General features: G+C 33.3%; 4 protein-coding genes across 4 annotated transcripts; all 4 read left to right on the plus strand.

Moving 5' to 3' along the window:
* Nucleotides 1–4,186: 4,186 nt before the first annotated feature.
* Nucleotides 4,187–6,447, plus strand: LOC108221085 (uncharacterized). Its single transcript, XM_017394985.2, has 4 exons — nucleotides 4,187–4,343; nucleotides 4,939–5,329; nucleotides 5,426–5,617; nucleotides 6,001–6,447. The coding sequence occupies exons 1-4, from the start codon at nucleotides 4,261–4,263 to the stop codon at nucleotides 6,157–6,159; spliced, it is 825 nt and encodes a 274-aa protein (XP_017250474.1). The 5' UTR covers nucleotides 4,187–4,260; the 3' UTR covers nucleotides 6,160–6,447.
* Nucleotides 6,448–8,609: 2,162 nt separating this feature from the next.
* LOC108220632 (HMG1/2-like protein) lies at nucleotides 8,610–10,172 on the plus strand. The gene is made up of 7 exons (XM_017394447.2): nucleotides 8,610–8,837; nucleotides 8,935–8,986; nucleotides 9,123–9,203; nucleotides 9,342–9,399; nucleotides 9,506–9,550; nucleotides 9,656–9,736; nucleotides 9,825–10,172. Exons 2-7 carry the CDS (start codon nucleotides 8,943–8,945, stop codon nucleotides 9,921–9,923), a joined length of 408 nt encoding a protein of 135 aa, XP_017249936.1. The 5' UTR covers nucleotides 8,610–8,837; nucleotides 8,935–8,942; the 3' UTR covers nucleotides 9,924–10,172.
* A 7,473-nt stretch (nucleotides 10,173–17,645) lies between these two features.
* Nucleotides 17,646–19,281, plus strand: LOC108223486 (HMG1/2-like protein). The gene is made up of 8 exons (XM_017397781.2): nucleotides 17,646–17,809; nucleotides 17,907–17,958; nucleotides 18,095–18,178; nucleotides 18,316–18,373; nucleotides 18,462–18,506; nucleotides 18,614–18,694; nucleotides 18,819–18,896; nucleotides 18,982–19,281. Exons 2-8 carry the CDS (start codon nucleotides 17,915–17,917, stop codon nucleotides 18,997–18,999), a joined length of 408 nt encoding a protein of 135 aa, XP_017253270.1. The 5' UTR covers nucleotides 17,646–17,809; nucleotides 17,907–17,914; the 3' UTR covers nucleotides 19,000–19,281.
* Nucleotides 19,282–21,236: 1,955 nt separating this feature from the next.
* Nucleotides 21,237–25,338, plus strand: LOC108223485 (U-box domain-containing protein 44). The gene is made up of 4 exons (XM_017397780.2): nucleotides 21,237–21,588; nucleotides 22,246–22,816; nucleotides 22,915–23,224; nucleotides 23,506–25,338. Exons 2-4 carry the CDS (start codon nucleotides 22,262–22,264, stop codon nucleotides 25,080–25,082), a joined length of 2,442 nt encoding a protein of 813 aa, XP_017253269.1. The 5' UTR covers nucleotides 21,237–21,588; nucleotides 22,246–22,261; the 3' UTR covers nucleotides 25,083–25,338.
* Nucleotides 25,339–25,407: the final 69 nt, after the last annotated feature.

A 25,407-nucleotide genomic window follows, 5' to 3' on the forward strand; every position in this document is an offset into this window, starting at 1 on the left:
ATCTGATTTTGTTCAGATTATTTATTTAATTATGGGAAAGAGTAGGTGGCGTCTCTCACATCGCTCCGTTCTATTTTTCTAATTTTCTGGAATTTTTGGATGAAAAATATTAAAAATTAGAACTACCTTTTTTAGTTTCGGGTATATTAGAAGCAAGTTTCAGAATCTGATTTTGTTTCAGATTATTTATGGAATATGGTAGCTTGAAAGTTTTAATCTGATTTTGTTTCAGATTATTTAATTATAGGAAAGACAGATTATTTATAGAATATAGTTACTTGAAAATTTTAATCTGATTTTGTTCAGATTATTTAATTATGGGAAAAAGTAGCAAACAAGTCTCTCTGCACCTATAAATACCCGTATCGATCGTAGAGTTTTGGATCATCTAAACACAACCTCCTCTCTCAATACCACAAACCTACCTGATAGTTCTCTTACTCGATTTTTAAAGGAGAAGCGAGGGGCGTGTAGGTGGCCCCTCTCACATCGCTCCGTTCTATTTTTCTAATTTTCTGAAATTTTGGATGAAAAATATCAAAAATTAGAAATATCTTTCTAATATACCCAAAACTAAAAAAAGTAGTTGTAATTTTTGATATTTTTCATCCAAAAATTCCAGAAATTTAGAAAAATAGAACGGAGCGATGTGAGAGACGCCACATACATGCCCCTCGCTTCTCCTTTATATAAGTATATTGATTACGTGTATAAATTTATTTTCATTTTTTCACAATGAATTATAGTCCAATTTTGCAATTTTATATATTAGTATTGGTATTACATCAAGATTTCTATAATATAAATTTATTTTATCCTACAAATATTAACTTTGAAACATTAATATACTTTTTATAGACAGCCATAAAATTTGTTTTGTTCATCGGACATGTTTGTTGTTGTTAATTTTTATATTATTTACTTTGTATACATGAAAAAATTATTCATGCATTATCTGTTTGCTCCGTTCAAGCAACTTTTAAGAGGGTAGTTATGTTTAAGTTAGATGTTTTTGTGCATAATCAATCCAAAAAAATTGGAGGAAGGTGACAATGTAAGAACATGATTACTTAAAAAAAAAACAAATAAAATTGAGATTCGTCATGCTTTAAATTGTTAATTACGTGTATAAATTTATTTTCATTTTTTCACCATGAATTATAGTCCAATTTTGCAATTTTATATATTAGTATTGGTATTACATCAAAATTTCTATAATATAAATTTATTTTATCCCACAAATATTAACTTTGAAACATTAATATACTTTTTATAAACAGCCATAAAATTATTTTATTCTACAAATATTATTATTGAATCATTAATATAATTTTTTATAGGCCGCCGCAACGCGCGGCTTCTCAACTAGTTAACTAATATTTTAAGAGAATCACTGATGAGGAAAAAATTTCAGTTCATTAACATGTCATTCAAATTCATTATATATGATATAAAACTAAATCCAATTACAACGTTTTTCTAGGAGTTCAAATTTTTTTTGGGATTAAACTAAATTTTGTATTATTTTATATATATAAATTATTTTCAGGGCCAAAATGATAAACTGATATAAATGTTGTAATGCAGGCAATATAAATTGAGTGAAAATGCAGAGGGAGGTGACATAAAAGTTACTCCCTCCGTCGTTCTTTACAGTTTCCTTTTTGGGATGTCCCATCCAATTCTTTACATTCCAAAACTTACCAAAAATAGTCAATGGGTCCCACCACTTCCCAACTTTTCCTCCCTTTTCACACTAATTTTACTCCCTTTTCACACTACTTTTACTCCACTATCTCTCTTTTATTCATTAAAAATTGATGGGTCCCACCACTTCACCCACTTTTTTTCCTCTTTTCCACTACTTTATACATATTTCTTAACCTCCGTGCCCAAACCAAACGTAAAGAATTGGCTGGGACGGAGGGAGTATTTAGTACCGGATTCCTATATTGTGATAGTATTTGTTGAATGCGAGCGACTTAGAGTTATTTATCAGTACCTTGGACTGTAGCACTGAACAGTTGAAAAATTCGGCCTTTGCTCTCTTCATCTAATTAATCGGTGCTAACTTTAACCAATATCCGTGTTTCCAGACTCTTTAACGCTCTCAATCATGCATCTCACGCACGTGCAAATTACTTTTTATTTTATATAATGGACAAATTTAAAAAAAATAATTACTCGTTTAAGTGGATCAAAAGTCAGAAGTAAATAATTTAATAACGTGTTTGGAAAAGAAGTAGAAACTGTGTGAAAAAAGTTAGCATTCTCAGTTTCATAAAAGTGCTTCGACTTATTTACACAAACGGGATAAGCGAAGTAGAAGGTGGTTATAAACAAACAAGCCCTTAAATTTTTCTCAAAGTAAGTTTAAGCGAACTTAGATATTGTAGTCTTGATTCGACGGTATACATAATTTGAATTTAATTATAAATTGAATTGATTTAGATTATTTAGATTTAAAATGAGTTCCACTCGAATTTGATTTGAATTTAATTGAATTTAAAAGACGTCTAATATTATTGGTGTTATATATATATATATATATATATATATATATATATATATATATATATATATATATATATATATATATATATATATTATTTCAACGTTTGGATAGTCCAGATCACTCTTTTTCGACATTATTAAAATATATGTATGCATGACACGATTGTTGGTTCTCACTATTTTGAGAAATGATCTTAAATACCATCATCGAAGACAATTTTGACTTGTCATTTTGTAATTCAAAATGCCAGAGGGTGTACTGTTTATCTTTTTTTTCTTCTCGACTATACATGATCTAACGTATTGAAATCCTAAATATTATTTCATGTAACGTTTTCCCCTGAAACGATGTGTTGTAATATTTTTCGGACCCTAATTGCAACACAATCTAACATTTCCTTTCAAAAATCAAAATATTGTACTATCCGATTTTAATAAATGATATTTTGGATCATTTATCCCAACTATATTTTTTTGAACATTACCTTTGGATTTTGTGACATCGGGAGCCTTTTCTCGCAAGGTAGAACCTTCAGACATAATTTTGAGAATCGATTTTTCTTTTTGATATTTATTTAAAATACACAAATTTAAAGGGTGTATTCATGGGATTTCAAAAGATTTTTTCATTTATGAAATCTGAGTGTGTTTAACTCAGATTTTGGAAAATGTATCAAGATCTTGAACTATTCAATTAAGATTTTAAATCATACTGCAAAATCTAGTGATATATTTAAATCATGCGTAAAAATCCTACTCATTTCAAATTGAAATCCGAAAATATTCAATTCAGATTTTAAAAAATATATCAGAATATTAAATTATTTAATTAAAATATTAAATTATATTATAAAATCTATTAGTAATCGATCGAAATTTAATTTATACTTAAAAATCGTGCTCATTTCACATTTCATCCGCCCAAAAATTTCGTAGTTATCCTTACTCATGAAAATCTGTACTTAGCGACAAGAATCAAAAGATAATGCAGATACATACAGAGACCAGATAAAAAGTTTAGAAGTTTCTCATGCACATAGTTTAACTCCTCGCTCGTCTAAACAACTAATAATACAATAATATAAAAGTATGTAGGACTATTTATCCCAAATATTATTTTTAAATCAAGTGATATATAATTTTAATTATATGGTCGATGCGCAAAGATCTCATTACTATTAATAAGTGTCGAACCAATTATACGTTGCACACATAGGTGGTGTTTGGTTGCCCAGTATAAGTCGACTTCTGGGCTTATAAGTTATAAGTATTTATTTGTACCGTTTGTGTAAAAAGTTAAGAAGCACTTAAAAGAAGTTAGGATTGCTATCTTTTGTTTCAGGACTTCTGCTTATTTCCCAAACAGTTTAATCACTTATAAGTCTTAACTTGCTTCTGACTTCTATTTCACTTTTTTATTTTAAGCAAAAAACACTTATTTTAAGCTCAGCCAAACGGCCCCATAGTATTTCAGAAAAAATAAATTTAAACATTTTAAAATATTAAACAACCTTGGGAGGTGGGAGGAATTGTCTTACATGGATCATCATGCATTAAACTCAGAGATTTTCTGAGTCTAGGTAGGCCCCGTCCAGTAAAACCAACACCTCTAGTGGGCCCGCCCCTTTGATAAACATCGACTCAAGCTGCTTACTGAAACCACAGGAACACAACGTATGCGTATATATAAAGGGGAGCCAGAGGTTTAAGCACACACTAAAAAATAGCAGTAGCTTGGCAAAAAAAATGTGCATTGCAGTGTTTTTATGGCAATCTCATCCTCTGTATCCGTTTCTGCTCCTTCTCAACAGGGATGAGTACCACAACAGGCATGTCATCTTTCTTTTCTTTTCGAAATTCTGTCAGTCCATACTGCATAGTAACATCGTGGTTTCAGAGGTGTATTTAATTGAGATCTAAAAGATATTTATGAAAACTGAGGATGTTTAACTCGTATTTTAAAAAATATATCGGAATCTTGAGATATTTTGTTTGGATTTTAAATTATACTATAAAATTTGTTAGTATTCAATCATGATTTTAAATTGTGTTCAAAAATGTGATGGTGTTGAATTAAGATTTTTTAAAATTTTATGATATTCAAATGTTGACGGATTTTTATGGACTTCATAAAATGATGGATTTTATGAAACTGTTTAGTGTATTTTGAGATATGTGGAATCTCACCAAAATTCATGATAATTTGAAGTACTGTGCTTAAATTCGAAAAACTCTACTTCAATTCTACGATATTTTATCTAGAGTCTGATAAAATTAAAATCAGATACAATTTATTAAAATTCATATATACTATATAAAATCCATTAAAATTCGAGTCGAATACAGCCAAAAATTGTTTGGTGTATTTTTGGTTTTTATCGATGGTGTGACATAATATAGGTAGCTTGTGTGATTGATAAACAGGCCGACGAAAGCGAGTGGATGGTGGGAAGGAGGTGAGATACTGGGAGGGCAAGATGAGGTGGGAGGAGGGACATGGTTGGCTTGTTCTAAACAAGGGAGAGTTGCTTTTCTTACTAATGTGCTGGAGCTTCATGCTTCCCCTGAGGCCAAGACCAGAGGAGACCTGCCTGTCCGTTTCCTCGAGAGCAACAAGAGCCCCAAGGCATTTGCTGAAGAATTGGTGAAAGAGGCGCACCAGTACAACGGCTTCAATCTCGTAATGGCTGATCTTGTTTGCAAGAGCATGTTCTACATCTCCAATAGGCCTAAAGGGGAACCTGTCTTGATTCAGGAGGTGAAGCCTGGTGTTCATGTGCTCTCAAATGCAAAGTTGGACTCTCCCTGGCCTAAGGTTAGACTATAAGTTTCATTTGTATGTGTCTTATTAGTTTATCATGTGTGTTACTGTCCAAAAAAATATAATTTGACATGGTATTTTCATATCCAGGCTCAACGTTTGGAGCTCAAATTCAGGAAGCTGATTGAGAATGCAGAAGATGCTATCTCGATGGAGGAACTGGCTGAGAAACTAATGAGGGACAAGGAAAAAGTTGCTGACAGAAGCAAACTACCTCACATTCATTCACTTGATTGGGAGTACGATCTTAGCTCCATCTTCGTGGAAGTAGACACCCCATTGGTACACACAAAACCTTGTAATTCTTGGTTTTTATTTGGCTTGATTTACTTTTTTCCGAAAAATGAAACAGACCAAGTGGTTGTTTGGCAACATGGGCTTATGGCTTATACACAAAGAAGCGGCCTTAAGCTTTTCTTGGATCGTTTGGCTAGCTAATAGAAGTACTTAAAACGATGCTTGAGAAGCCAATTTTTTTGGTTTGGATCGCTTCTTCCTAAGTTTTAAGCCACGGGGACCAAACACTTTTAATAATTTATAAGTCCAGACCAATTTTTTACTTATAATTCACTTCATTACTCTAAACAATAAGTCATTTCTTTTAACCCGAGACAAACGGCCCTTAATTACGTTCATATCCTGATTTTTTCTTGATTTGATGTCAGGGGTGCTATGGCACTAGAAGTACTGCTGGTATAAAAGTGAGAGCTAGTGGGGAAGTCAGCTTTCACGAGATCTACCTGGAAAACAACAAATGGAAAGCTCATACCGTTACTTACAACATTCATAGGAGCAATCAGAAGGTTGAGCAACTTTGCATATGAAACATCAAACTTGTGTACTGCACTTGGTGAAGAACTCAAGTTTGCCTGTTGATAAAGCTATCGCTTTATTACTACAACTACTACTGGTCTCTTGTTACCTAGTATTGATAAATGTCCTTTTAGTTGCACCATTCGAATTTCGTCCAAACAAAACTTTCGTCACATGTCTTCATGTGTATTTGGATTAATATGTAACCGTCTTTGGTCTTCTTTTTCTTTTCTAAACAATCTTTCCGTTTAGGTTTTATTGTGCGTTCTTTCGGTATATTCAAAGTTTTCCTTATTTAAGTGGGACCAATTGCACGTTTATATTCTTTAATCTTGACTAACCTTATTTGTAATGGGTACGCTCCCCTCACAGCCGCATGCGAGAGATGTGGTTAAGTAAGAGTACGTTTTTTGGATGTTTGGATTAATATTCAGCGGTCGGTATTATAATATTTTTTTTAATACGTCCAATGTTTTTATTTGTTGGACGCCGAATCATCAAACGCTTTTTATAACATATTTTTTAATACGTCCAATGTTTTTATTTGTTGGACGCCTAATCATCAAACGCTTTTTATAGTGCTGGATGGGCTTCGCCCAGCTGTTAAAAGACGCCGAATATATTGTAAATATGTTACTATCCTGGCCGCTCATAATTCATCCAACAGCTCAAAAGCAGTAGGTTATATAAGATGTATCGTTGCTGGGACCAGGACCCATTTGCAATACATGTTCATATACTTTAGTATTGTTTAAACGGTTTTTCTAGTGTGTGGCGTGAGATTTTATAAGTTAGACTCATTTTTATTGGCTCTTATATCTCAATAATGGTGGACCCCTACATATACAATCACCACACCAATCAAACTCTTCCAATTATATAAAATTCCGCAATTAAAATTCCGCAATTAGCATGTGCTCATGGGGCACACATTAGACAAACCCTTGTTTCATTTATCTTACTCGAAGAAATAAGTTTTTTATTTTCTTATTTGATTTGTCTTGTTTTCAAGTTAAAAAAATTATTGCTAAAAAAAATATGTGTAATTGTGATTATTTTTTCCCAAACAAGTTCATTCATATCCTTTTTCCTCATAAAAGATGTAGAGTAATGTTATGTATCCCAAATTTTGTCCTAAAATTTTCCCTAAATGACGTGACAAACAAATAACTAATTTATGCTGGAAAAATTCTACGTATCTCGAATCTTGTCTCAAATATTTTTCTTAAATGATGTGACAAACAAATGACTTATTCTAATTTGATAGTTTATGTGCATACTTGAGGTTCATTATTGACAAATTATTGACAAACGAATGTCTAATTTCAATTGGATGCTTTATGTGTGTACTTGGAGGTCTATCATTATTTACGTGAGTATAATCAATCTAACATTCCCGACTAGAACTTGAGAAAAAAAACATTGACAATAATTTTCATGATACCCAACATTTTTTAATTGGGTGATTTATATGCATAAAAAGGACCCATTATTATAAATGTGAATGTAACTAGCTAAATGTTGCCCATTAAAATTTAGAAAAAAAATATAAATAATTTTAAGGATACCTTATATTTTTCAAAAATGTATGTCCAGGTGATATTTAACCACGACTGACATGGTTCGTAACCATGACTGACATCCTTTTATGGTTGCGGCTTGCTTGTTTTTATCCAAAGATGAAATTCTTAATGATACTTGGTTATATTCACCGATTTTGGCAATAATAGCTTGGTTTACAGGGAGATTACCGCATTTTATGTGTATTCAATCTGAAACCAGAAGTAAAAATTTCGACATATAGGGATTATATAAAAATTTATTTCGATGAATGGACCAGACGGATCATTTCTCACCAACACTAACTAAAGGCTGACACTACCTGGTTCTGGAACCTACACGCCGATGCTCCCGATTTTAATAGCTATACCAGTAATTTGGAGGAGATCTCTCGAAAAGTCCGATAACATATATTTTCTTCCAAACAACAACGTAGATAAATCAAATAAACTTCTCAACACCTTTAGATTACCGCCAATCTTTCAAACATCACCGCTTCTCATAATTCTGAACTGCTGGTTGATTCTTCTCATAAGGTAATTAACTGTATATATAATTTACTCATCTTTGACTATAAATCGAGCATATATTAGATATATTGGATTTCATAATCTTCATCGAAACACATAATTTTGTTCTTAGAGATAGAATAAACAGAAAAGCCTACTGTTATTCATCGAATTGTATGCTTGTTTGAGTGATCAAAAATTATCGTCATCACCCTCCTTTGTGGAAGCAGGAATAATACCATATCTTCACTCGAATTCAAAACTCATAATCTGAGTTTTTTTCCTTTCCAAAATGGATATAAAATATACGGTATTACCAAATCTTTTGGTACAAAACTTAAAAATCACCAAGCTACATGATACATGTGCATAGGCCATCGTGAATATCCAATAATCCGGTTTGGGCCCTAAACTAAGATGAAAAATTTGAGATCCCGCCCAAAAGGATACATATACTTTTTCATTTACCCTCCGCTACTTACTTGAATTTTCGTTTTCCCCCTCTTAACCCTCACCCCTCGGTCCCCTTATATTCACTCCCCTCCCGTTAGCTCTCAATTCACTCAACTCTCGCCCCTTTCTCTATCGACAAACCCTAGTTTATTTTTCTCGCTAATTAGGTAATTTTTCGTCGATTTCTCTCCGTTTTTTCCTTCTCATCTCAATTGCTGTGTTAATTACTGCTTTGATTGAGGCTAATTTGTTTTTTTTCAACAGTTTTCGCTATGAAAGGAGGTAGATCTAAAGCTGGATCCAAAAACGATGGCAAGTATGTCATACATATCTATTTGTTTTGTATCTATCGTTTTGTTTTGGAGTTTCGTGTGGATGCGTGTGATTGTGCGTGTTTATGTGTGTGTTTGAGTTGATTTTAGGTTTAATTTTGTGTCTGTGGATGTTTGCAGGCTATCTGTGAAAAAGAAGGAGAAAAAGGTGAAGGACCCTAACAAGCCTAAGAGGCCTCCAAGTGCTTTCTTTGTCTTCATGTATGTTTCCGCTTTTTCGGCTTTGTTAGATTTTGATTTTTAGTTTAATTATGCGATTTTTTGTTTTTATGTTGACTGTTGGTAATGGATGTTTTGACGCCTTCTGTTTTGACGGGCTGTTATTTTTCGATTATGCAGGGAGGGTTTCAGGAAGCAGTTTAAGGAAAAGAACCCTGCTGTCAAGGGAGTTGCCGCTGTAAGTTGTGTTTTATAACTGTTTTGTGTTTTTGTCTATATATGTTTGTGTGATTTATGCTTATTTTGTTGTTATGTGTTAATTTGTGAATTTAATTGGATTCTAGATGGGGAAAGCGGGTGGAGATGCGTGGAGGTCGATGTCTGATGAGGTAGTTATTGTTATGCAAATGATAGTTGGTTGAGCTTGTTATGGATTTTGATTAAATTTGGTTTAGATTCTTGTATTTAACTGTGGTTGTGTTTGCGTATCACAGGACAAGGCTGAGTTTGTGACTATTGCTGAACAAAGGAAGAAGGAATATGAGAAGAAGATTAAAGCTTATGATAGCAAGCAGGTAGCCTAAATTTGGGTTTCTTTGTTTATCTCTTCTTAAATATTAATGACTTGACTGGGGAAGTAATTTGAACCTAAAATAACTTTAGGCTGGAGGAGAAATGGAGGAGGATGAATCTGACAAGTCGAAGTCTGAGGTTGCTGATGAAGATGAAGAGGGTAGCGAAGAGGAAGAAGATGATGATTAAGCTATTTCCAGTGGCAGAATGCAAGACGGGCTAGCTCTGTATTGCTGTCTTATGTTATGTTAATTACTTTGTTTAGATGTTTTGGTGCTGTTACATTATGATCTCATGTGTTAGTAGGGGCTGTTGTGCCCCTCTTATCTTTATATCTTAGTCCGTTGAGTAGGCTAGTATGTGCACAGGATGGTGTTTTAGCTACAAATCTTGCTGATAACATTCATATAGCAATGGATGGTTTTATTACCGTTTTTAGTTTTATGTTCATTTAGGCTACTACAATTTGCTTTGTTTTTGTTTGGATTTTGGATTGGTCAGTAGAATTTCACTAAAATTTACTATGATTTCATTCTACATGACTAAGATTAGGAGAACAGAACTGACTGCTTTCAGTCTGATTGTCATGGTTAATGTGGTACATTCCGGGTTATTTTTCCTTTGCGTGCTTTGATTGTGCTTGCTAGGAACTAGTCAGAATATTCGTCAACGTCATGGATAAAGTATGTTTGGGGATTGTACATGGATTTGTAGAAGTACGAAGTTTGTGTTTACATAAAGTGTGTTATGCTACAAAAACAATGCAATTCAGAAACAGATTATTTACATGTAGTTTGCGGTGTATGGGTCATTAGGGGTGACAATCGTTTCGTTTCGTATACTTTTGTTTCGTGTATTTTCGTGTTTCGTGTACTCAAAGGTGAAACCCGTATCCGCACGTTATTTTATTTTTAAAATTGCCGAATTCGTATAAATTGATTTTTGTCCGTATTGCAGATAAATAAACAAAACTTAGTAATTTAATTAAAATAAAAATGCAGGAAACGAGAAAACCAAATATGGATGGATTAAATCTTCCACTCCAACATAGGACCTTTACAAAAATAGCAACTCAAGAAAACGTATAAATATATTATTATGATTTTGTCTTTTTTTTCTTGCTCAAATTTATATATTAAATTATAAATATAAAATTTATAATAATTAAATCAGAATTTAATAGTTTGTGTTTTGTGATTGCCTTGAGTGAAAATCTAAAGAGAACTCAAACAGTAGAGATCTTTCACGATGAGGGTTCAGTGATTCGGTAGAAGAAACTCAATTTTCACCTTTTTAACTTAAGAAAGGGTGTAAAGGGTCGCGCTCAAGAGACAAGCAGTCCTTAAAATAGAACCATAAAACCACTAAGGTCTTGCGGCAGAACCTTAAATTTCAAATAGATTTTTAGGATCTAAATCTAAATACATGTTTTTTTTTTCATATTTTTCATCGTTGTGTGTGTTCAAAAATAATTTTAAACTATAAAACATAGATATTGACATTTTTTGCATGTGAAATTCTGCTCAGAACCTTGACTAATACTTAAGTTTTGATGCTTGCAACTTTAGATCAGCAAATACTTAAATAAAATACTAATTAAACCAAGACAATTCCCTTATCTGGAGAACAAAACCACAAAACAGAATAACTCGGACCACTTTATAGAATAAAATCACCTGGAACAACGAGAAGATCTAAGAAAACGAAGGTCAAATCAAAAAAGGTTTTGAATCTTTTGATCGAAAAATAAACTAAAGTAAAAGTTTCAAGGTTCCCTCTCTAATGATTAGTAACAAAAAAACAATTAAATTTATTTTTTTTAACTGCCCGAGAAGCTGACATTTGAAATCATATCAACTCAAATTAATGTTCACAGTAATTATGAGAGTAATATATTTTTCATCCACAAAATCGGAAAAATTGTTTCATTAAATCATTTTTAATTGCATTTTTTTCTCAAAATCTTTGTATTATTAATTTTAATTAAAAAATCATCTCTATAACCATGCGTAGCGGGCAAAAAATCCTAGTTTACATGTAGTTTGCGGTGTATGGGTCATTAGGGGTGACAATCGTTTCGTTTCGTATACTTTTGTTTCGTGTATTTTCGTGTTTCGTGTACTCAAAGGTGAAACCCGTATCCGCACGTTATTAATTTCGTATACCTAATTTGAAACCCGTATCCGATCCGAAACGTTTCGTGTATATTTCGTGTACTTTCCGTGTATATTATATATTAATATATTAATATATTTTTAATCAAAAAATAGATTTAATATATATTTTTCTCTATAATTTTATTAAATTTAAATGATATATATATACTTGTATACAATTCTCTATAAATTTGTTAATGTATCTATAATATTTATCCACACATACATATAAATATATACTTTTTATGTAACTATATATTTAATATATCATAACATATATATAATAAATATTATCTACAAATATTTCGTGTACTTTCGTGTATTTCGTGTACCCTAAATGAAAACCCATATTCGACACGAAATCTATTATGTAATTTCATGTTAGTGTTCTTTCGTGTTTCGTGTATCGAAAATCAAAATTCATATCCATTTTTTTTGTGTTGTTTTGTGTTAACGTGTTACGTGTCAAATTGCCAGGCCTATGAGTCATGTGATCAACACCAGGGTGTTTTTTTATTGACCTCAGTTTGCAATTGGCAGTCAAATATAACTATAAACTGCTTCAAAGCATTTTGCCCTCTCGTTCATGAAGTTTGCTTTAACAATGCTCCATGTTAGCCATGACTCACGGATGAAGAATGATACTCTTACTAAGTACTCGTAAGTACTATTTTTAATATATATTCCCCCTGTCTCATTTAATTGCATACGTTTCCTTTAAACTAATCGACACGCATTTCAATGCTCTTATAAAATATAGTTTCGTAACTTATTTTTGAGATTTTCTCTTTTTTTTTGAATAAAAATATAACATCCAAACTTTAATTCAGAAAAAGAAAATTTTAAAAATAAATTACACAACTACACTTTACAGGAGCATTAAAGTCCGTGCCGCGTCCTCGTCCCCCAGTGTATACTACTCAGGGGGATGGAGGGAGTAGTCAATTGATATAGCTAATATCATCGAGACAAAATATCTTATAAATTTAACAAATTTATATGATGTTTTAAATGTTCAATTTAACAAATCATTATTCTAATCCGTAAATGCACTTACACGGCTTATATTTGTTTCGGTTTGTCTAGTGTGTGCTCATGGGCATATGCTAAGCGCGGAAATTTTTGTATTTGGGAGATTTTGATTGGTGTGGTTGGTGTATTTGCAGGGGGGTCCACCATTATCAAGAGATAGGAGCCAATCAAAATGATTTAAGCACAAAATCTTCCGTGCTTAGCATGTGGCCATGAGCACACCATAGAAAAACCGTAGTATTTGTTTTTAGAGGGTAACCACTATGTTTCTCTTTTGCTGATTAGTGATATGCTTTATGTTATTAACAATATTACTAGCTTATAACCCGTGTAATGCACGGGCGGTTAACATATTTATTATTTTATCGTATATATTTTAAATTTACCTAATTTTATTGTAAAATTAAAATTATGATAGAATAATGTGGTTAAATAAATGTTTGATTTAACAGTTGGATAAATTCTTCATATTTAAGTCCGTCAAATGACTAATTAAAATTAGTTCGAACACATATATATTTTAATGAGAATGTTAAAATATTTTTTTTACATGTTATAAGGAGGCCTATAAACTCAGATATAAACTAACCAATCAAGCTTTTAATATTTCATTATTAATAATTAATAATATAATATAAAACATATTATAATTTAAAGAGACGCACGAAACCAAATAAAGATCCATCATACTAAACTAAATTTAATGTTTTGGTTAATAGATAATAAAAAATATACTATAACATGTTATAAGTTGAAGAGCTCCGTGGTCGAATACTAACCGATTCACCAAACTTAACTAACTGACCAATCAACTGAACTTTTTATTTTCGGTTTTAATAGTGTAATAATATATAGTATATGATAGATTCGTAATATTTCTTTTAACGTGAGATCATTGGAGTATTTAAAATTAATGTTAATAATGTATTTTGGTTGAATAATATCACATGTTATTTATTAATAATTATATATAATTATATTATATTTTTATATATATGTCGCTCGTGTTAATTGTAAAAGCTCAGTTTTTAGTCAAAAAATCTAAAAAGTATAATGCGTTTTGATTAAAAAGCAATTACTATGTTGCTCGATGTTATTTTAGAAGATTGAGTTTTTTCAGCTAAAAAATATATAAAAATTAATTTATTTTAGTTTAAAAGAATATTTGGTTATATAGATAGGCCCGTACTTCGGCCCAAGTACCGATGGCCCCACCAATATAATAATACTCCCTCTATTTTTTATTATTTGACGTTTAGATTTTTGGCACACATCTTTAGGTATAAATATGTCGCCCTTGTCCGTATTAATTGTAAAAGATTGATTTTTTAGTTCGAAAATTTATAAAAAGATAATATATTTTAGTTAAAAAATTAATTATCATGTTTTTCAATATTATTTTAGAAGATTGAGTTTTTTAGTCAGAAATATAAAAAAAGTAATATATTTTAATTAAAAAGAATAATTGGTTATATAGATAGGCTCATACTATGACCCAAATTAAAAAGAATAATTAGTTAATAATTGATTATATAGATAAGTCCGTATTTTGCCCAAGTACCGACCGACTAAATTTTTAATGTTTAGAATTTAATAATATAGTAAGTATAGATTTGTTTCCGGAGAGTAATCGCTCGTTTCTCTTTTACAAATTACTAATATACATTATGTTATTAATAATATTGCTTAAGCTCAGTGTTACAGAAATCAGGAATCAGACCTAATCGGCTGAGCTACCGATTCAGGGATTAATCGGAAATCGGGGATTAATCGGAAGGATTAATCGGAGTGATAATCGGATTTATTTTAATATTAAAATATGTAGTTATTATTATATTAGCAATTTAGTAACTATTATATTTGTTATATTCATAAACTCTATAATTATTCATATTTAAGTAATATAGTATTTTAATTTTAATAATTTAGCATATATACTTCGATTAAGAAATATATGTAAGGATTAATCGGACTTCAAAGATCGAATCGGTGGCCGACCTTGCGAGGGATTAATCGGTTAAATGGGGGATTTTTAGAACAGTGCTTAAGATGTAGTATTACTAGTTTTATGTTCGTGCATGTGGTACACGATATTTATTAGTTATTCCTTCTATTACAATTATAATTATTTATAATTATCTTTTAGTTGTATATAAAATTTTCATATTTAATTTGTTTATTATACAAAATTTACTTTTGAGTTTAATGTAGTTTAAATTATAAACTTTTATTCTAATTTTTTTGGATGGAACAAACCAATTACCAAATTCATCTATCATCGCCGACATAATCATAGTAAAAGATTATTAAAAAAGCCTAAGCCATTGTTCAACCATTATAAAATTGATGATTTCCGCCAAGAATTTGATCGTCGGGTCGTGCTAATTTCATATGACTCGGTACTGAGAAGCATGTGCCCATCACCCCAACAATGGCATCAAAGATGAAATAGACAAGTATCAGTATCTTTGTGGTTAATGGACAACAGTCATCGAACCAAATTTAACAGTCATCGAACCAAATTTATTATAAAATTGAGATTATTTTGTTTTCTTCCTTATTATAGAATGGTCACCCACTCCCTCCTTGGAAGTTTTGGACTTTCTTTCTTTGAAAAAAGGGACTAATACACATGAAAGAGACTTTCCAGGAAAACAAGATTAACTAACTACATAGCTACTTACACAACATAATATAATTTCAATAAAGTTAATGTTCCCAACGTTTTATATATCCAGTTTTATAGAGTAAATATGAGGTTTCCGTTGATTTTTCCAACGAAACTAAGCATTTTTTTCTTTATCATTCGGAAGAGCTCTTTTTGTGGTCTCACGTCACCACCATCTGAAATGCGTGATACGTCAGTTGGTGGAAGTCGGTCTATACAGATTCCACTTTTTTTACGTGCAATTTTCCTTTTTCGGTAAGCATCCAATATCTCATCAAAAGAACATTGTTCAAAGCTTGTCATGTAACTTATACATCGTTTGAAAGCTGGTTCAAGGGTCTAACGAATAGCTAAAGTTTGTTGATGATCCATGACTACAATTCCGGGGACATCATAAATAGTATCTGCTCTTCCTACTCTTTCTACTTTGCATATCGGCTTTATATTCTCTGGGATGTAAACCATAAGTTTGATTAAACCGCGTTCAGTTCACCAAGGCGATGCAAAAATCTTATAAACAATAGCACGAATTCTTGAAGTAGGATTTTTGGCAAGCAAAAAGCACTTAAATAATACAATTCAACTACTCAAGTGTACCATCTGTATCATTTCGACGAAAAAGTGCGGAAGGAAATTGAAATATTTGACCATTTTTTTGATCAATTATTTTTGCTCACCATTCACGTTTTACATCTCAAATCGGATCAAGTTTTAATTGTTAAAATGAATATTGTTGAATACGATCCTCTAAATTTTATTTTGCCACCCCAGGAGCAACGGTTCATGGCGATTATGAGGAAATCTTTTATGAAGGAGATATATTAGTTACATTTATATATGAAAAATCATGATATGATGATATATCGCAGGGCCTTCCAAAAATGGAATAGGCATTAGAAGTGCGTTCAACTGACTCAATATCGGTGAATATCGAAAATATGAAAACAACAATGGAATATCAATCCTTTGATTTTATTTGTAAAGTTTCTATTTCTTGGTAATCAAAACCAAAGATCTATGAACTAGTCCATGCCTGACTAACTAAGCAGATAGACGATCCTACATCTTCTTTTATCTCTCCCACATTGTTTTGTTATTTGTATAAGTTTTTTGCAATTTGCATTGATGATGATATTTTTGCAGATTGGCCCACTACTTTTTTTGCTGTACAAAAGAATTCTGCCTAGAAAAGATTGAACTTTTGTATTTGTCATAAGTAGATGGCGGTTGATAAAGGAACTTGCGATTGTAATTTCCAGTATTTATAAACACACACACACATATACGTAATTTTCGGTAACTATACACACACAATGAAGCTTTTAAATATTAAAAATAACACGCGAGTCATTTGAAGATCAACATGTTCAACGTAATACAGTCGTAAGCATGTTATATGTATTTGAAAAACTCATACAAAAACTCGGATCGAATTAAATTATCTCTTAAAGTTTTTGTTCACGGTTCAAAATAGAGAGTCACCTCTTTATACATAGCACGAAATCAATCCGAAAATCAAATTTAGTGGACGTATGGATCACAATGTTTGAGAATGAGCTTGTTTAATCATAAACCAGATCTTTAAGTTATCTAGACATATTTGGTTAATAGTTTTCTAACAAATATTTTTAAATTCTGATTTTCCAACAAATATTTTCGAGGTAAAATTCTTTTGTGTCGAAGAAGACAGAGATATACTAGATGATTGGAAATCAATATCAATTTATTGATAACTCATTAATTGAATTTAAAATCATCATAATTTTATCTATTCAAACGTGTATATATTAACATAAACGGAATGGTATTGAGATCACAGTCATCTTCCTCATCTCATGTCTCGCTTGATCATGTCAGAGTCAGAAGAATATTATTTATGTCTTTTAACTCCAAAATCATACAAGTCATTAGTTCTTATTTTATTTCCAAATAATCGTACAATCAAAATCAAACGGGACGTTCGGTAATCCAAGTCTCATATAGCAAGAGGCTAATGAACATGATCATAAAAATTTTGTTAACAAAAACAATGTGTACTATACGTCTATAGCCATTAAGCCAGTTTGGGCCCTAAAATTAAGATGAAAAATATGGGATCCCGCCCAAAAGGGTAGATATTATTTTTCATTGACGTTGCTGCCCCCTTATATTTACTCCCCCTCTCGCTAGCTCTCAACTCTCTCCCAACCAAACCCTAGTTTCTTCTTTTCGATAATTAGGTAGTTTCTCGTCGATTTTAGCTTAATTCCTCTCTTTTCTTACATTCTCATCTCGATTATTATGCTAATTACTGCTTTATTTGATTTTTATTTACAGATTTCGCTATGAAAGGAGGTAGATCTAAGGCTGGATCGAAAAACGATGACAAGTATGTTATACATATCTATTTGTTTTGTATCTATCGTTTTGTTTTGGATTTTTGCGTGGATGCGTGTAATTGTGCGTGTTTATGTGTGTGTTCGAGTTGATTTTAGGTTTAATTTTGTGTTTGTGGACGTTTGCAGGCTATCTGTGAAGCAAAAGAAGGGGAAAAAGGTGAAGGACCCTAACAAGCCTAAGAGGCCTCCAAGTGCTTTCTTTGTCTTCATGTATGTTTCCGCTTTTCAGCTTTGTTGGATTTTGAATTTTAGTTTGATTATGTGATTTTTTGTTTTTATGTTGATTGTCGGTTACGGATTTTCTGATGCGTTATGTTTTGATGAGCTGTTATTTTTTAATTATGCAGGGAAGGTTTCAGGAAGCAGTTTAAGGAAAAGAACCCTGCTGTTAAGGGAGTTGCCGCTGTAAGTTGTGTTTATTGCTGTTTGTCTATATATGTGTTTTTTCAGGATTTTGTTTTAATGTGTTGATTCGCGATGAATTGAATAATAGATGGGGAAAGCGGGTGGAGATGCGTGGAGGTCAATGTCGGATGAGGTAATTAATTCTTTATGTAACTGGAATTAAGTTAGTTGACCTTGTTGCGGATAAAGTTGGTTTGGATTGGTACTGTTTTTAATTATGACTGTGTTTGTGAATTATAGGACAAGGCTCAGTATGTGACTGTTGCTGAGCAGAGGAAGAAGGAATACGAGAAGAAGTTGAAAGCCTATGATAACAAGCAGGTAAGCTTATTTTTTGTTTGCGTGAACTGTTTCTTATTTTGAGTGTTTTAGTTGGCACACTGTGTTTTTTTACTGTTTCTTATTTGTTCGTTTGGGTATAATTTAAATATATAATGACTTTAAGTCTGGAGAAATTGAGGAGGAGGAATCTGACAAGTCGAAGTCCGAGGTTAATGATGAAGATGAAGAGGGTAGTGATGAGGTGCGTGTTGAACTTTACATATTCATGTTTGAGTGTCTCATCTTTGTAGCTTGTGTTATTAATTACTTGATGTTTTTTTTCGCAGGAAGAGGATGACGATTAAGCTAATGTGGGTGCTGGGATGGAAGATGGCTTGCTCTATGTAGCTGTCTTGTGTTATGTTAATTACTTTCATTAGAGATTTCAGAACTGTTACATTATGATTTCATGTGTTAGTGGTGGCCGTGTTGCCCCTCCTATCTTTATGTTTCAGTCCGTTGACTAGACTAGTATTGTGCACAGCATGGTATTTTAGCTACAAATCTTGCTTATAACTTTCATATAACAATTGTGTTACTACTGTTTTTAGTTATCTGTTCGAGTATATGGCATTATAGTTTCTTTCTGTTTGGAACTTGAATTGGGCGATAGGAACTCCTTAAAAATTGATTTTTTTGACAATACATGATTGCATATGGCATGAAGTAAGATTGGTAGATCTGAGTGTCTGACTGTCTCTTTGATTCCATTCTGACAAAGACCCTATTTGGCTAAACAATGATTGCCTTGAAAACTCTTTTAGCATATCTTTTTGATTTTTCTGGTACATTCCTTGTTTTTGTCCTTCTTGAGCACAGTTCATGTTAGCAGGGGACTAGTCAGAACTTGGAATATTCTCAACTGTGGTGGACTTGAGGTGCAAGTTGCATAAAAGTATTTTGGGGAATTGCACTTTAGATTTTGGCAGAGTACCAAACAAATTGTGTTCATAATTTTGAAACCATTATTAAAAACAAGGTCAATGATTGATTGCTGAAAAACAGTGCAGTGGGGATTAATTTGTACTATAATTTGGCAGTGTTTTTAACTTGACATCTTTCCTTCAAGCTTTTTTGGGAAACGGTTTTTCTAGTGTGTGCCCATGAGCACACACTATGCACCAAATTCTATAATTTTGATGGATTTTGATTGGCTCCTACTTTTATATAATGGTTATTCTGGAACCCAAATCTATATTTGAATGTATTTTGATTTTTTTAAAACGAGTTTTTTGAAAACTGAAATCTAAATAAGAGTATGTGGAGGAGATGCATATGAAAATTCAAAGGAATGATAGTCAAAGATGAAATATTTAGCTCAGAGTTTGTAAGGCTAAACTATAGTCTAATTCATATTTCATTACGTGTAAATGATGTTAATGTTAGTTATATGTTGATTTTATCAGTTTTAGTCGACAAAATTGTATGAATTTGAACGTTAACATGTACTGTAGTATTCAAGTAAGATGTAAGCTGTCTATATGGTTGTTTTAGTCATGTCTGTTCAAAATCTGGGAAAAAACATTGAAGCAAAATTTGACAAATTTAGTTTGAAATCGATAGATGTGGATAGTACTGCCCTATTGGGTCTACTAGAACTTTACATATTGAACATAGCTGTTTTGTGAAACTGTATCATGCAACGAGCAGGTGTTACCGTGTCAGGGTAATAAGTTAACTACTTATATTTTGTTATTATCTATGGAATCACGACGGATAATTGTTGCAACATATGCTGATAAAAATACCAACCATTTAAAACCCCCATTCAATGCTTTTCTTCATTAATTTTCATTATAGTCACTCTCTCTGCCTCAGACACAAATGTTTGGGTTTAGAAGACATGAACCCCCAAGATTCAGTCTGAAGCAGCAGAATTTCCCCTCCCAAGCAGAATGTTTGGGTGGAAGTCCCGCGAGAACTTGATCCCCCCAGCTGATTGGTTCCTCGAGAGGAGTTGATTTAGCTTTGACGATCTACGCCCTAGCTGTCCACTTAGTGATCAAAAGGGGTCTGATAATTAGAATGCTTTGTGTTTCATATCGATCACTTGTCATTCAGTGTTCATGTTTAGCGGCTCTTTATGAATCCCGGAAGAAAAAATGAATCACGATCACCGGTTTCTGGAGCAAAAGGATAGAAAATATCATCACCCAAGATCCTCGGACATCCGTGTTCGACTCTGACTCACCCCGATCACAGAGTATTTGCACACATCTTATCTAGTACATGAAATACTTAAATATTCATTCTGATGCTCTGTATTTCTAACATACTCGCTTCCTCGTCCTAAACAAACATATCTATATACAATACACTAATCATAATAAGGTCTGGAGATAATAATTGTATACTATTCTATCACACGACAAAAAGAATAGGATTTCCACCATTTCACGCGTATTATCAAGACCCTTTAGAAAATAAAGAATTACATAAAATAAGTTAGCAAAGTATTGAAAAGTATGATATAGATAGTCTGTTATGCAGACTTTTAATATATGTGGTAGTTTACATGTTTGTGTGACCATATGTAGAGACTAGAGACAATCACAATCATATTATTCAATATATACGGGGTCAACCTTTTCTCTCAGTCTTCATCTTCTCTCCCTCTCTCTCGAAAAAACCAGTTTTATTTTTCCTTCTACACGTTTTTGCTTTTGGCTTCTTGCATTGACTGTTTGTTTCAATTTCACAAAACCCCATCTCTCTCTCTCTCTCTCTCTCTCTCTCTCTCAGCTGCACTTGTATTATCCCTCCCTCCCTCTCCCTCTCCCAGCTACACTTATATTATTACTACAACATTTGTTTAATTAAAGTCCATGTTCCAGAGAATTGCATGGAAGATCATCCTTACCTTCATTGAGCTTTCAATCAAGAATTGACACTAGGTGATGTTTCTCTTTCACAATTTCACTTTCTTTCTGTTTACTTCCCATCATGTTTTGTAATACTTGTATGTTCATAAGCATTTAATCAACTTGAAGTGTTAAAGGTCCTTAGTAGTGCTATTTACATATGTTGTCAGGTATTCATGTTATGTGTAACTAAAACTTGAGTTTGCAAGTTCCAAAATTTCCTAATCTGGGTCAGAAATGTCATCTTGGTCAACTGGAATTTGTTACATTCTTGCTCTCTCTGATTTCCATATTCGAATGTTCTGTGTAACTTTGTGAGTTATTTGAATCGAATTTTTATCAGGGGAGAATAATTGATTAATCTGTGGAAATTATTAGAGCAGATTGAAAATTGATGATGAGTATCCGCATTCTCATATGTGATTGAATGATGTAGATAGGAATAAGTACTCGAAGATTGTTTTACAATTATAATTGAGGCTCAGCACCAGATTTAAGTTCAAAATGCACTTTTTCGTCTATGCCTTCCCCAAGATCTGATACTAACATAACATTATAATTAGCTGGTGTATCTGAGATTGTGTGAATTTTTATATCTTGAGAATTATTCCTTTTGATCCGTAAAGAAGTAATTTTATTCACACAATCTAGTGGGACAATTATACTGAATTATATTTTTGTTACTGACAGAGAGACCTCAGATCTGATGGCTGGAAGCTTGGATGGAAGTTATGACCAAGGTAGCCAGTCGGATGAAAGCAGTCAATTTGAGAGATATCATATTGAACCATTCTATGATGCATTTATATGCCCTCTATCAAAACAAATTATGCGCGATCCTGTTACTTTGGAAACTGGCATAACTTATGAGCGAGAAGCCATTGAAAACTGGTTCAAAGATTGTAAGGAGAATGGAAGAAAGCTAGTCTGTCCAATAACATTAAAAGAGTTAAGGAGTACAGATCTGAACCCAAGCATTGCTTTGCGCAGCACAATTGAAGAATGGAATGCTAGGAATGAAGCTGCTCAACTTGATATTGCTCGTAGATCACTGTCAGTAGGCAATCCAGAAACTGAAATCATGGATGCTCTAAGGTTCATTCAGAAGCTTTGCCAAAAGAATCTCTCCAGTAAGCGAGTTGTTCGTAATTCAAATCTTATACCCATGATCATCGACATGTTGAAGAGCAGTAGTCGTAGAGTAAGATGCAAGGCACTAGGAACCCTTCATAGTGTAGTCGAAGACGACTCTGATAATAAGGTGTTTTGGCTAATGGCTGGCTGCTGCATTGTTCAGATCTTTTCAAATACTCTGTGCACTAACAATTTAATGTATCTTCTGTGTCTTTGTACTGGCAGGAAGTTATGGCTGAAGGGGATACTGTACGGACAATAGTTAAGTTTTTGTCTCATGAAAAATCCAAGGAGAAGGATGAAGCCATCTCTTTGCTTTGTGAGCTTTCGAAATCTAGGACAGTCTGTGAAAAAATTGGATCCATCAATGGAGCCATCCTTATTTTAGTGGGAATGACTGGCAGCAAATCTGAAAATCCTCTTACTGTTGAAAAGGCTGAAAAAACTCTGGAAAATTTGGAGAAGTCTGAGAGTAATGTTAAGCAGTTGGCTGACTATGGTAAACTACGGCCACTCCTGACACTCCTCCTTGAAGGTACTTCTGCTGCCTTAAATTTGTCTACTCTTATGAATGATAGTAAAGAGGCATTCATATAGTCATGCCGTTCATATGGTTACAAAATGAGACTCTTTTATATTATCAGAATTCATATTATCTACATAATTATATTTATAGATATTAAGATCTGGATTTTTAGCCCCTTCTTGGGTACGGCCCTGAGTAAAAATGTGTTTCGTTTTAGATAAACTTTTGTACTTCTTAGTGTATTAATGAACTTGATTGTAATGAACATGTTGCAAAACTTACATTTTCAGGTCCAGAGGAAACCAAACTATCCATGGCTGTGTACCTTGGTGAACTAGTACTCAACAATGACATGAAAGTATTTGTGGCAAAAACTGTTGGTTCATCACTAGTTGATCTTATCAAAGTTGGTAGCATGCAGTCAAAAGAAGCTGCTTTAAAGGCATTGAGTCAGATATCGTCTTTTGAGGCTAGTGCCAAGGTTTTGATAGACGAAGGGATACTACCTCCTCTAGTAAAGGATCTCTTCAATGTTGGTAAGCACCAGCCTACACGATTGAAGGAGGTATCTGCTACAATTCTGGCAAACATCGTAAAGTCAGGCTCTGACTTCTATTCTATCCCTGTTGGACCCAACCACCAGACTCTGGTTTCAGAAAACATACTCCACAAACTTCTCCGTCTGATTAGCAATACCGGGCCAGTGATAGAATGCCAGCTTCTTCAGGTTCTTGTTGGACTAGCTAATTCTCAGACTACAGTTCACAGTGTTGTTGCTGCAATCAAGAGCTCTGGGGCTACTATCAGTTTGGTGCACTTCATTGAAGTTCCACAGAAGGATCTTCGTGCAGCTTCCATCAAACTTCTTCAAAACCTCTCTCCACACATGGGCCAGGAATTAGCTCATAGTCTACGTGGTCCAGGGGGGCAACTCAGTTGCTTAATCCAAATCATATCAGAAAATGTTGTCATCACCGAAGAGCAAGCAGCAGCAGCCAGGCTCTTGGCTGATCTCCCAGAAAGGGATGTGGGCCTCACAAGACAGATGCTTGATGAAGGTGTCTTTCAGTTGGTCATCTCCAGGGTGATAAGTATCCGGCAGGGAGAGACTAAAGGTGGCCGCTTTATGACTCCCTATTTAGAAGGGCTTGTTCAGATTCTGGCAAGGGTTACCTTTGTCCTTGCTGAGGAACCTGAGACTATCAGACTGTGTCAAGAGCACAATATTGCTTCAATTTTCACTGAAATGCTTCAGTCAAATGGGCTGGACAATGTGCAGATGGTTTCAGCTATGGCTTTGGATAATTTATCCCAAGAATCCAAGAACTTGACAGAGTTGCCCGAGTTGCCATCACCTGGTTTTTGTTTTAAATTTTTTCCTTGCTTTAGCAAAACTACTGTCATAACCGGATTATGTAGAGTTCATAGAGGGAGATGTTCACTAAGGGACACCTTTTGTCTCGTGGAAGGGCAGGTTTTGGAGAAGTTGGTGGCCCTTCTAGATCACACTAATGATAAGGTAGTTGAGGCTTCACTTGCAGCCATGTCAACTTTGCTAGACGATGAAGTTGATATAGAAAATGGGGTGACTATGTTGTGCGATACAGATGCAGTCAAGCCTATACTTACTATTTTAATGGAGAAACGAACGGAGACCTTGAGGAGGAGGGCAGTTTGGGTTGTGGAAAGACTTCTGAGGGGTGATGATATAGCATTTGAAGTATCCGCTGAACCCAACATCATCACAGCCCTTGTCGATGCTTTTCAGCATGGTGACTATCGAACAAGACAAATTGCTGAGCACGCCCTAAGGCATATCGACAAGATCCCGAATTTCTCTGGTATTTTCCCAAATTTGGGACAGTAAAAATTCATTTACTCCATTACTGAGACAATGAAATTTAAGGGCCATGCAGTCATTGAATTTTGACCTCTTACTGGTTTTAAGAAGCATCATAGGAATTACGTTGGTGTAGCATCATAAGGTTGCAGTAGATAGCAATTATCCCTCAGATCATATTCCCCCTACTTTGTATAATTGTATATGTGTATACTCATTGTGAACATAAATAATATAATTTCTTGCTAATCTTTATTCAAGTTTGGGAGACAAGTTATTTCTACGCAACAGAGCAAGAACAAAGGAAGCAACGACCTTGTCTGAACCTATTATCACGTAGAAATGACATGCT

Source organism: Daucus carota, chromosome 5, assembly GCF_001625215.2.
Source record: "Daucus carota subsp. sativus chromosome 5, DH1 v3.0, whole genome shotgun sequence".
Classification (NCBI taxonomy): Eukaryota; Viridiplantae; Streptophyta; class Magnoliopsida; order Apiales; family Apiaceae; genus Daucus; species Daucus carota.

Bases quoted from the DNA above. Each gene is read 5' to 3' on its own strand.
- LOC108221085 (XM_017394985.2), top strand. From the start codon at position 4,261: ATGTGCATTGCAGTGTTTTTATGGCAATCTCATCCTCTGTATCCGTTT. The intron at 4,344-4,938 runs GCATGTCATCTT...ATTGATAAACAG, and splicing joins AGGGATGAGTACCACAACAG to GCCGACGAAAGCGAGTGGAT. The intron at 5,330-5,425 runs GTTAGACTATAA...TTTCATATCCAG, and splicing joins TGGACTCTCCCTGGCCTAAG to GCTCAACGTTTGGAGCTCAA.
- LOC108220632 (XM_017394447.2), top strand. From the start codon at position 8,943: ATGAAAGGAGGTAGATCTAAAGCTGGATCCAAAAACGATGGCAA. The intron at 9,400-9,505 runs GTAAGTTGTGTT...ATTGGATTCTAG, and splicing joins CTGTCAAGGGAGTTGCCGCT to ATGGGGAAAGCGGGTGGAGA. The intron at 9,551-9,655 runs GTAGTTATTGTT...TGCGTATCACAG, and splicing joins GGAGGTCGATGTCTGATGAG to GACAAGGCTGAGTTTGTGAC.
- LOC108223486 (XM_017397781.2), top strand. From the start codon at position 17,915: ATGAAAGGAGGTAGATCTAAGGCTGGATCGAAAAACGATGACAA. The intron at 18,374-18,461 runs GTAAGTTGTGTT...ATTGAATAATAG, and splicing joins CTGTTAAGGGAGTTGCCGCT to ATGGGGAAAGCGGGTGGAGA. The intron at 18,695-18,818 runs GTAAGCTTATTT...AATGACTTTAAG, and splicing joins AAGCCTATGATAACAAGCAG to TCTGGAGAAATTGAGGAGGA.
- LOC108223485 (XM_017397780.2), top strand. From the start codon at position 22,262: ATGGCTGGAAGCTTGGATGGAAGTTATGACCAAGGTAGCCAGTCGGAT. The intron at 22,817-22,914 runs GTGTTTTGGCTA...TTGTACTGGCAG, and splicing joins AAGACGACTCTGATAATAAG to GAAGTTATGGCTGAAGGGGA. The intron at 23,225-23,505 runs GTACTTCTGCTG...TTACATTTTCAG, and splicing joins CCTGACACTCCTCCTTGAAG to GTCCAGAGGAAACCAAACTA.